The sequence below is a fragment of the Euphorbia lathyris genome, chromosome 10 (genome assembly GCF_963576675.1).
Source record: "Euphorbia lathyris chromosome 10, ddEupLath1.1, whole genome shotgun sequence".
Taxonomy (NCBI): domain Eukaryota; kingdom Viridiplantae; phylum Streptophyta; class Magnoliopsida; order Malpighiales; family Euphorbiaceae; genus Euphorbia; species Euphorbia lathyris.
This window is the reverse complement of record NC_088919.1, coordinates 10,313,204-10,325,504: the sequence shown is the minus strand read 5'-3', so window position 1 is coordinate 10,325,504 and position 12,301 is coordinate 10,313,204. Positions and strand designations below refer to the sequence as shown.

The window sequence follows — 12,301 nt, the reverse complement described above, 5'->3', positions numbered from 1 at the left end:
TTTTAAGTAAAAAATAAATTTTAAGTATCAAAGTATAAACATTTGAAATTTCAGATACGAAATATGTAATTTATCCTTAATAAGTATTGGGTAAATTAGTAATTTAAATGGATAAAACAAAAGTTAAAAATCTTGTAATGTATTATTGAAAATACGAGAATTAAATATTGTATTAGGTACTAATGTAGAAACTAATAAATTATTTACCTTTAAAATAATGGTCAAAGATAAAATTCATTTTTTTTTAATGAAAATGACAACTTAAAGTGGTGAGCATGGTCCAGTCAGATTCAAAAAGGCACAAAATTGAATTAAAAAAGGATAAAAATTGCAAAGAAAATTCGACTAACCTTGTATAGTCGATGGAAATCGGTGGAACAATCAGTGGCATGAAGATGTACAAATGAAAAGAATGAAACTTTACGGTAGAAAAGGTGCGATGATAAGAGAGGCGGAGACGAGACAAACTGGCGAACAGATAGAGGAAAGAAATCCGAAGCAAAATGATGGGAAAGAATGAAACTTTACGGCATATAAGGGGTGTCGGTAAGAGAGGCGGAGACGAGTTGAACTGGCGAAGAGATAGAGGAAAGAAATCTGAAGCAAAATGATGGGAGATAGTAGAAGAATCGAGGAAGGGAATGACATAATCAGTGAGGTTCTTCTAGGTTTAGAATAAATTGGTTCGATTTTTTTGGTTTAAAATCGGACCGAAATGGAAATCGAAATTGTCGAAAAATTAGAACCAAATACAATTTGATTTTTTTGTTTTATAATCGGACTGAAATGGCAATCGAAATTATCGAAAAATTAGAACCAAATACAATTTGATTTTTTCGATTCGATTTCTTTGGTCTTTGGTTTTCAATTCGGTTTTACTCACCCCTAGTCTGAATAATCTGCAGAAATAGCAAAATAATAGTGTTACATTTGCTAACATTCCGAAGATTAAAACTGTCATTTTGTCACAATAAATTTTACAATATTTAAAGTGTTAAAACGCACACCTCGATTTTTTTTAAAGATGGATTAAATAGTTAATTAAAAGAAATTTAATGACCTTTTAAATATATATTTGATTTATTAACTAAAAATAATTATTTACCTTATTAAATATCAGTAAAGTGAGGCAAATTATATTCATGGCCACTAAATTTTATGCAGTTTTACGCTATTGACCATTAAACTTTAAACATTACATAAATAAAAACTGTTCAATTTGGAATTGAATAATGAGATTTAAGATTCAAAGTTTTAAAAAATAAAGGTTTTATTTTATCTTTATCTTTTATTTTTTAATTTTTTTTAAAAGTAAAAAAATCGTGTTCAACTCGGGTCTCGGTTGGACTATTGAATTCTGGGTTGGTTTGGATTCTTGTGGATTTTTGAAGATTAATAAATTCAGCATGATCTAGACCTAGCTGGTTCCTGGTCGGAATGGCAGGTCCAGTTCGGATGTGACAACATTGCTTTCAACTCTCCAATCATGTAACATCTTTTGTGGTTGGACAATTACAAGTTATAAGTGCCAAAGAAAAAATGTATGAAATTTATCAACAAATTTGTTTGAAAGTTCTGATGTGACAGTTATAACACTCAAACTAGTAGCATTTTCAAATTATCGGTAATGTAGTGTTAAAATTGATCTTGTTTGAAAACGTTAGGATTGAATTTGTACAATTTTATATGTTATGACAAATCTACACTTCTCCAAAAATGTTAAGATCTCTATCGTTATATGTATATAGATTTGACACTAACTTTTTCGGAGAAGTTTAGATTTCGCCGTAACATACGAAATAGTTCAAATTTAACTATAATGTTTCCAAACAAGATTAATTTTATCCATATGTTACCGAAACTTGGAAAATAATGGTTTGACTGTTATTTAACTGTCGCATAGAACCTTCTGAACATTAATTATGTCTACAATATATAGTACGTTACTAACACAATAGAAAAACCTGTTAAATACTAAGTCTACTATATATATGTTAATCACATTTTTTTAAAGTATCTAAAATGTTTATGATAATATCATAAAAGTCTACTGTATTATGTTACTAATATAATTATAAATAACTAACAAAAAAAAATTTTATGAATATATTATGTTACTAATATAATTACAAATAACTAACAAAAAAATATATGAAATTGTTTCACTTTATCGACAAATTTGTTAGAAAAGTCTGATGTTATAATTAAAGGGTAAATTACACCCATGGCCACTGAACTTTACCCATTTTCATATTATGGCCACTGAACTTTACACTTTTTTAACACCGGTGGTCACTCAATTTTAACTAACTTCTCAAAATGACCGTTAACAATCGTTAACGACCTCAAAATGAAAATATTCAAGAATTAAATTTGTTCAGAACGATATTTACCATGAAAGCATATTTTTTATTTTAGAAAATAACATTTTTTGGAGCTTTCTCTCTCCTAACCAAACAACACCCAAATGACCTCAAAACAAAAAAATTCAAGAATTAAAGTTCCTTAGAATATCATTAACGCTTTGAATTTTTTATTTTTAGCTGTCAACAGTCGTTTTGAGATGTTAAGTGACCACCGGTGTTAAAAAGTGTAAAGTTCAGTGGCCATACCGGGAAGAAATGAAGTTCAGTGGCCATAATGTGAAAATGGATAAAGTTCAGTGGCCATGGGTGTAATTTACCCTATAATTAAATAACAGTTAGACCGGTTTTTTCAAATTTTCAGTGACGTAATGTTAAAATTGATCTTACTTGAAAACGTTAAGATTAAATTTATATTATTTTATAAATTAGAACCAAATTTACATTTCTCCAAAAATGTTATTTTTTTTTATAAGAAGTGAAATTATATATATATAAACTATTGAAGAATGATGAAAAATAAAATGGGCTATGGATTCTTGAAATTTTCAGCTTCATTACATCATAAGCTTTATGAAAGAAAATAATACATGAATTAAAAAATAAAAGAAGAAAACAAAAACAATATTTGTTACATTAAAGGATGAAATTGAAATAAAAATAAAAAGAAGAAACAAAATTGGTAAGTAGCTCATCCATTAGGGACTGATTAAGAGATTAATCATTTCTTGCTTGCTTCATTGTTGCTTGCTTCATTCATACCAAGGGTATTTTTCACACCATCCACTGCTCCTTGAGCCATGCTCTTCACTTGTTCACCGGTCTACATCATCGATTAATATTAAGACTGTTAATTTCTGATACGACAATAAAATTTAAAAAAAAAAAATTCACCTTACACATAGACTAGTTCACGGGTCAAGCTACGGGCTCAACATGTCCAGACCCTTTTCCAATGGGTCGGGCTTGGACAAAGAAAAATGACTTTAGACTCAGGCTGATCAGATAAAGCCCATCATATTAATATTAATTATTAAATTTATATACTTATATATTAAATATTTATTTGTAATTATAAAAAACCAGAGAAAATTATAAAAATAAACTCTGTGATTTGTGCAGTTTATAAAACTTAAATATTATATAAAAAATTATTGCAGTGACTATTTACTTCGAAAGAGAGCAATTTAGAATATTTAAAAAGTTCGATTTTACAAATTAATCTATATATAAGGTCTAAATTTGCAAATTAAATAAATCACAAGTATTATTTAAATAAAAAATTGACTCATGAATCCTTTAATGCAAACATCACAAACATGAGACCACTGTTTGTAAGTTTTTAAGCTATGAGATTGCGTTTGCAAATCGGACAAATTACACAATCTATTTTTATACTTTTCCCTATATATATATTTCAGGTGGGTTTGTGATTTGATTTTTAAGTCCGAGTCTAGCCCGCTACAAAATAACAACATGTTAGACATGACATGGGCTAAGCAGTTTTTAGCAAAGTCCGTTGAGCCGGTGTTCGAGCCCAGATCATCCCAACCTATGAACATGTCTACTTTACACAACCCATTTTACACATTATCATTTTGAATGTATTTATATCATATATAATTATTTAAAATCTATATAAATATATATCACATAATACAATTATAATAACCTGCTGCAAGAAGCCGCTAGGGTCCTCCTTAACATGTTGGGCATTATCAGCAGTCGTGTCCCTGGCTGATGCTGCCTTATCTTGAACATTTTCAGTAAATTGACTTGCCTTTTCCTGTCCCAAATCAATCAATAAAAATACACAAATCTACGTATATAATTAACGAACTAAGTGTCAATTTGGCCTTCAGAGTTACCAGACAAGTCCAGTTTAGCCTAAATCGGAATTTAGATATCAATTCAGTCCTGAAATTGGCAATATTTGACAAATTACCCCAAATTCGACAAATTTTTAAGCATTGGACTAATTTGTCAAAATTGCCAACTTCGGACTGAGTTGATACTGAAACTTTGATTTCGGCTAAACCCAACCCGTCTACCAACTTCAGGGGCAAAATTGACCCGTAATTCTATAATTAATTAAGTTAATGTTTCTTACTTGGACACTGCCCTTGGTTTGGCCAGCTTCGAAGCTTTGTTGCATGTTTGCCATTTCGGGTGAAAGTCGGTGAAAGTATTTGAAAGTATGTGAAAATGTTGAATTGTGAAAGTTGTTGCTATTGGATTTGGTGGAAGTATGTATTTATAGGAACAATAAATTCAATTATTAATAGTATTTGAGGATTTTTAGGAGTTTATTATTTTTTAGCTTATGAATAGGAAATTAATTAGGGGGTTTGATTAGGTTAATTTTAGGGGTAAGACTCCTAATTTTTCGGATAGCTTTAGTTAAAATTACATTAGAAAGAACCATTCAACCTTGCTATTTTTCGGATAGCTTTGGAGAATAAATAAAAGGAAAAAAACATCCTGATAAAATGATTTCTTTTTTTAATATAATACATCATTTGCTTTCTGAACTTGTCCAAAAAGTTCGATTGGCTCCCTGAACTTTCAAAGTATCCAGATAGCCTTTTCAACTTGCATAAAATGTTCAGTTAGCCCCCTGAATTTGCACAAAATATAATCAATTGATCACTCGGTTGCAAAAAAAAGTAATTAAATGCGGAAGATGTATTGCACGCGTCTTAAAAAAGTAAAACGACCAATATCAGGGGTATACGGCTTTAATATTAGCGAAGATAAGTTTTATAGTTGAACAAGTAATAACTTCCTTTTTAATCTATTTTTGAATTATGTAATAACATTCTAAGATGCGTGGAATATATCTTCTGCATTTAATTTCATTTTTTACAACCGAGTGATCAATTGATTACATTTTACGCAAGTTCAATGGCTAACTAAACATTTTTTACAAGTTGAGGGGGGCTATTGGGACACTTTGAAAGTTTACATAGCCAATCAAACTTTTTGAACAAATTCAGGGGGCAAATGATGTATTAAGCCTTTTTTTTCATTAAATTATTTATCTCTTTAAGTTTTTGATTATTTATTTCTTTAAGTTTTAGACCGAACCGAAAATCAAACTAGTTTAAAAATTAAGATCGAACCAAACCAAAATATAATTCGGTCCGATTTAGTTTGGTTTTTTTAGTCCGATTTTTCCAGTCTTTAGGTTTTTGATTCAATTCTGCTCACCCCTAATTACGGTAGTGAATTTTGATCTGATAAAATTTTGTGTCGGATAAAATCTTAATGAATGTAATAATGAAGGATAATATTTCTAATGAGTAATATGAGTTTCTGCTTTGGTTCAAAAAAAAAATAATATTAAGAGTACGATAGAAATTTAACATACGTCTTCCAAAAAAATTTAAGATGTATCTTTTTAGATTCCATAGGTTTAAAGTTCTATGACTTGATAGTTGGTGATGCTGGATAAATTACACTAATAGTACCTCAACTTTACCTATTTTATATTTTAGTACTTAGATTACATTTTGTCTTAAAAAAGTACCTGAAGTAATGATGAACGGACAATTTAGTAAATTTTACCGGTAAATGACCGGTCAATGCAAGTTTGTCTGAGTAAATTACATCAATAGTACCTGAACTTTTCCTAATTTCCACTTTGGTACCTGGATTTTTTTGTCCTAAAAATGTAACTCAAGTGAAGGTGACCGGATAATTTAGTATATCTGATCGGTTAGTGACCAATCAACGAGAGTTTGACCATTTTGAATTAAAATTAGGACCTACAATACACTCCATTAATATAAAATTATAATACTACCCCTACAATACACTCAATTAATATAAAATTATAATACTACCCCTAAAATACACTCAATTAATATAAAATTATAATACTACCCTTTAATATATATGTAGAGCTAAATGATAGTATTGCATATGTTAATTGAGTGTATGATGAATCTAAATTTCTAATTTAAAATGGTCAAACTCACGTTGACTGGTCAAATATACTAAATTATCGATTCATCTTTACTTGAAGTGTATTTTTTGGACAAAATGAAATTTAGGTACCAAAGTGTGAATTAGGGTAAAGTTTAAGTACCATTAGTGTAATTTACTCATCAAACCCGCATTGACCGGTAAAATATACTAAATTGTCCGGTCATCGTTAGTTCATGTATATTTTTGGGACAAAATGTAATCTAGATATCAAAGTGTGAATTAGGATAAAATTCAAGTACTATTGGTGTAATTTACTCGGATGATGCTTAAAAATGATAACGAGTATGAGTTTAACGGGTATCTAATACTTACTTAATCGTACTAAGATTATTTGAACTTGGTATAAAAGGGTTTAAAGTAGAAATGATATAGTGGAAAGTCCTCTCTCAAACAAAAACTGTCTCCTTCCTTCTCTTTTTTTCTTACTATTTTATGCGAGTCTTCAAGTCTTCTCTTTTGTGGATCTATTTTAAGGAGGAAGAAGGAAGTTCCTTCTTCCTCCTCTCATCGGGTTAGGTTTACTGTATTGTTTTTTACTGTATTTTTTTTTAAGTCTGTGTTTATATATTTTGTTAGATCTCATTATCCGTTTGAATTGTATCTCTATTATTCTGCTATTTATACCTTTTTTGGATTTAGCAAGAGCGGAAACGATTTATTTTATACGTAGATCAATATATCTGCGTGGTTGCAACAAAAAAAAGGACTCAGATCCAAATGTTCGGAAGGGTCTAAATGATGAAGATTCGATTGCAGTTGCTTTTCTGCGGATTAGGATTTCAATGAAGTATATGTGTTATTGTTTTTCTGTATGTTTTCTACCTTTTATGGATTTTATTGCTATTTGTAGTCATTTTCGTCTCATTGTGGATTTTGTAAGGTTTTTTACCTTTTTCGTTTCTTGTTGTACTTGTTCTTTTCGTATCTAATGAAGATGTAGACATTTTCATAAAAAAAAAAAGGAAATGATATTTAAAAAAATACCCATAATGGGTATAAGACGAGAATGTAAATACCTCTCAAACTACTCGTTACTCGTTATGTATGTGCTAAATTTTCTGAAAACCTCTTGAAGGTTAATAAATACATACTAAAAACTGAATGGACGAAATGAAAGATTTCAAAATTAAACATTTGAAAATTTATATTTATTAATTGTATATTTTGTAGTTTAGAATTTAAGTATTTTACTTTTTTTACTTGTAAAAATTATGAATGGTTTTGTTAAATTTATGGAACATAACGATGTTCTGTTAAATTTATCATTTATTTTTTATTATTTAATTTATATGTTAAAATAGGTAAGAGTGTTAAAGGGTGCTTTTAAATTATACGGGACATGAATGAGATTAGGATTATTTATCCGTTAAAGTAATAAAACGAGATATGTAGTTAAAAATATAAAAGGGTAAGAGTACGAGTATGGAATTACATGCGAATATCACATCTGTTGCCATCTCTAGTGGCGTCAAATATATAGATATTGATTGTCATATGGCAGGGCGGATATAGGAGGGGTCAAAGGCGGCCTCCCCCCCCCCCCCCCCCCCCCACCCCCCATCCCGAATAAAAAAAAAATTAGTCCAAAACAACGTCGTTTTGCCTTATGGGTTTTTGATATAAAAAGAAAGGTTAAGGTGTAAAAATACCCATAACGTTTTGGATCAAGAACAATTTTACCCCTAACGTCTAAAATGGTGCAATTGTATCCCTAATGTTGGAAGGCCAAAGCAATTTTACCCCTAATGTTGATAAATTGGGTCAATTTGAGAAATAATGACTACTTTGCTCATGAACCTATTTATTCATTTAAAGTTTTTCGCAGACGGTTCCGAATGAGTCGAAATTTGTTCCAACGTATAGTGAAAGACCTTGGAAATCATACAACATATTTTCAACAAAGGGTCGATGCGGCAAAAAGAAGTGGTTTGTCTCCACTCCAAAAATGTACAGCAGCTATGCGCATACTCGCGTATGGGTCTCCGGCTGATGCTTTTGATGAATACATAAAAATTACTGAGTGCACAACGTTTAAAATGTGTGGAATTTTTTTATCGTGCTATTATCAAGGTGTATGGGTTTGTGTATATGAGGAGGCCTAATGCTACCGATGTACAACGTTTAATTCAGATGCACGAGGAACACCGTGGGTTCTCTGGGATGCTTGGCAGTCTTGCCTGCATGCATTGGGCATAGAAGAATTGTCCAGTTGCATGGAAGAGACAATATACCCGGGGAGATTATGGATATCCAATAATCATGCTTGAAGCAGTCGCTTCAGTAGATCTTTGGATTTGGCACGCATATTTCAGTGTTATTGGGTCCAATAATGACCTTAATGTTTTGAGCATATCTAATTTGTTCCAAGATAATTTAAAAGGAACAGCACTGATAGTTCAATTTACTGTTAACAACAAGACATATAATATGGGCTATTATCTAACTGATGGTATCTATCCCGAATGAGCTGCCTGCTTTTGTGAAAAACTTTCCACATGCTAATGATCCTCGACGAATATGTTACAAACAAATGTATGAGATCGCATGGAAAGATATTGAACGAGCATTCAGAATACTTCAAGCCCGATTTGCGATAGTACATGGACCAGCACGTACTTGGCATAAAAAAACTCCACGACATTATAGATGCTTGTGTAATATTACATAATATGATTGTTGAAAATGAGAAGCACACTTACTCAAAAACTTTCCAACTGAGAAATTTTCTCAGCCCATAATTCCTGATGACATTCAATATGGGCCTGTTCCGAATTTTGCTGCTTATCTCGTAAGGGATTTACAAATCCGCAATAGAAGCATACACGGTCAACTAAAATTGGATCTAGTTGAACACATTTGGAAATGTTTCGGAATGACCGACCTTACTACTTGAACATCGGAAAATTTACTCTTTCAATCATGTATTCCGTTTAACTTAATGCATTTACCTTGTTCGTTTTTTTCATATGTATGTTTCTACAATATAATGCATTTTTGTTAATTACTGAAATCGGTTAAAATTCGTAAAACATGAATTATATTTACCTATTAATTTTTAAATCCAATTAAATAAATTATAAATATTTATTCGATTAATATTAAATATTGATAAATGTTTATTTCATTAATATTAATTTATTAATGATTATTATTATTATTATAAAATAGATTAATTGATTAAAAATAAAGAAAATTAAATATTATATGATGTGTGGAACCCGTAATTGTGACTAACCACTAAAGATGATTTTTTTTGTTGGAGTTATTTTGTGGAAAGAGTTATTAAAAATTGGTGAAGTGTAGTGTTTGGAGGGTTGTTGCTCTTATCAATACTATCCTGGAAGATATATTTCATTATCAATTGGGCCAGACAAAAAATAACAATTCTTCTACTAAATGTATCAAAAACATTTGTCAATCAGGTATACATGTCAAAGATTTATGGAACACAGGTTTGCAAGTCATTTAAGAAAGCATCAATGCGAGCTTTGTAAAATCTAGATACCATGATTATAGAACCCCAAATCGAGGCAAAAGGAATAGAAAAGAAAAGCCATAAAATTATTTCCACCACTAAAAGTAATCCTATCTCCTAATGCATCCAATTTTGATTCGGCCATAAATTATTCTTATATTCTATCCAATGTAATTAGTTCTATTAGATTATTCTAGTAAAGACATAGTAACAACCTAAATCTTAGAATCACAGTATATCATAACTTTTAATGAAATCATCGGAAATTCTTAATAGGTATGATATAAGGCCATTTCCAACCGTGTTCTCTATTTAGCCTACTCTATTTTCATTTTTCTCTACTCTATCTTTAAATATAGAGTTGCTACAGTAAAAGTTCTCCAACCATCTACTCTATTTTACCCACTCTCTAAAACTTTTATTATTATTATTATATTCATTTTTCATATAACAATTTTTTTAATAAACATGACATTTATATTCTTTATATTATTAATCAAAATATATCCATTTGTTAATTTTTATCATGTTTTATAATTAAATGATAATTATTAAAGTCAATAATTAATAATTCAATTAATTATTAATTTGAAATATAATTCATAAAATTTGAAAAAATATAAGATTTAACACGAACAAAGAAATACATTAAAAAAATTAAAACATTGCAATAACAGTAAAGAGAAATTACATTAAAAAAACTAAAACAATAAAAACACTAAAGGAAAGTACATTAAAAAAAAGTAAAACATTTCAAAAACAATAAACATTACAACATAATGAAAAAACACAGAAGTAATTATATTGAATTGCCACGAAACTTCCATAAATGCTCCGCCAAAGCATTTCGAAGTTCAAAATGTGCAGTTTTGTCCTCCATTTTCTTATGTCGTTGAAGGAAGTTACGAAAATAGGCCTCCTCATCATGCACATTTTCAACTATTGGTGTTGGAGCAACAACTGAATCCATGACCGGTGCACTCAAATCACGTTCATTTTCAATAATCATATTATGCAGAATAATACATGTTTTCATAATATCATGGAGGACTTGTTTACGCCAATAGCGTATCGGCCCTGCAACAATGGCAAATCGGCTTTGTAACACTCCAAATGCACGCTCAACATCTTTTCTACAGGCTTCCTGCTTCATAGCAAAATACATTTTCTTTTTATCTCGAGGCTCACGAATTGTTTGAATAAGTGTGGACCATTTCGGATATATTCCATCAGCCAAATAATAACCCATGTTATATTCTTTGCTTTCAATAACATAATTAGCAGGAGGGGCTATACCATTAGCCAGATTTGAAAACAAATGAGACAAACCTAATACGTTGATATCATTGTTCTTTCCTAGAATACCAAAGTACGCATGGCAGATCCATAGATCGTAATCAGCTACTGCTTCTAGAATTATAGTTGGTTTTCCAGAACGCACTGCAAATTGTCTGGCCCAAGCTGTTAGGCAGTTTTTCCATTTCTAGTGCATACAATCCAAGCTCCCCAACATTCCTGGAAAACCACGTTGTTCACCGATATGGAGTAGCCTTGCCATGTCATTGGCATTTGGTTCTTTTAAATACTGATCCGAGAAAATCTCTACAATAGCACGACAGAATCGCTTCACACTTTCAATTGCGGTAGACTCGCCTATTTGGATATATTCATCTGTCGCATCAGCCGGTACACCATATTTCAGGATTCGGAAAACAGCAGTTGCTTTTTGCATCGTCGATAATCCAAGTCAGCCAGTAGCATCACGTCGTTGTTGGAAGTAACCATCATGATCCTTCACTACATTAATGATACGAAGGAAAAGGCTACGAGACATTCGAAATCGGGGACGAAAATATTCTTCATTGAATACTGGCTCCTCATTAAAATAATCCATATGAAGTTGGCGATCTCCAACTTCACGATTATGATAGATCACTCTATGGCTAGGTACGGATCCTCCAAGAGTTGGTTGACTACTTGCACTATCCATACAGAGCTCTAGTAGCCTGTTATGATTTTGCATTATTTGACATACACCTCGTGTAACCATGAGGCTAAGATTATCCATCGATGAATCATCAGAAGAATCAAGTTAATTGATATTCATACTTAGAAGAATTTAGATGTATTGAAATGAGATATAAAAAAAGTTGAAGGTGTAGATATAGATGTATTGAAATGAGATAAGTTTTCCATTTAAATAGTGGTTATGTAGATGGTGTATGTAGTAATGATGATTGTGACAACACATATAGAGATATGTGATATAATAGAAGGTATGGATACATTGAGACTAGTCCAATGGATGAAAATTATACAGAGATTTATTCTTGTCTTCATTATGTAGATGGTCTATGTCATAAAAGTGATTGTGACAACACATATAGAGATTTGTTCTTGTCTTGATTATGTAGATGGTGCATGTGATAATGGTGATTGTGACAACATATATAGAGATTTGTGATAAAATTTG

At 30.7% G+C, this 12,301-nt stretch overlaps 1 protein-coding gene and 1 pseudogene across 1 annotated transcript; both read right to left on the bottom strand.

The window, feature by feature from the left end:
- Positions 1-2,920: 2,920 nt before the first annotated feature.
- LOC136208531 (late embryogenesis abundant protein D-7-like) lies at positions 2,921-4,573 on the bottom strand. Its single transcript, XM_065999479.1, has 3 exons — positions 4,474-4,573; positions 4,036-4,149; positions 2,921-3,186 (listed from the first exon to the last, which is right to left on the bottom strand). The coding sequence occupies exons 1-3, from the start codon at positions 4,525-4,527 to the stop codon at positions 3,085-3,087; spliced, it is 270 nt and encodes an 89-aa protein (XP_065855551.1). The 5' UTR covers positions 4,528-4,573; the 3' UTR covers positions 2,921-3,084.
- A 6,054-nt stretch (positions 4,574-10,627) lies between these two features.
- On the bottom strand, positions 10,628-11,896 carry LOC136208011 (uncharacterized; annotated as a pseudogene).
- Positions 11,897-12,301: the final 405 nt, after the last annotated feature.

Bases quoted from the DNA above. Each gene is read 5' to 3' on its own strand.
- LOC136208531 (XM_065999479.1), bottom strand. From the start codon at position 4,527: ATGGCAAACATGCAACAAAGCTTCGAAGCTGGCCAAACCAAGGGCAGT. The intron at 4,150-4,473 runs GTAAGAAACATT...GATTTGGGACAG, and splicing joins AAACCAAGGGCAGTGTCCAA to GAAAAGGCAAGTCAATTTAC. The intron at 3,187-4,035 runs GTTATTATAATT...TCGATGATGTAG, and splicing joins CTAGCGGCTTCTTGCAGCAG to ACCGGTGAACAAGTGAAGAG.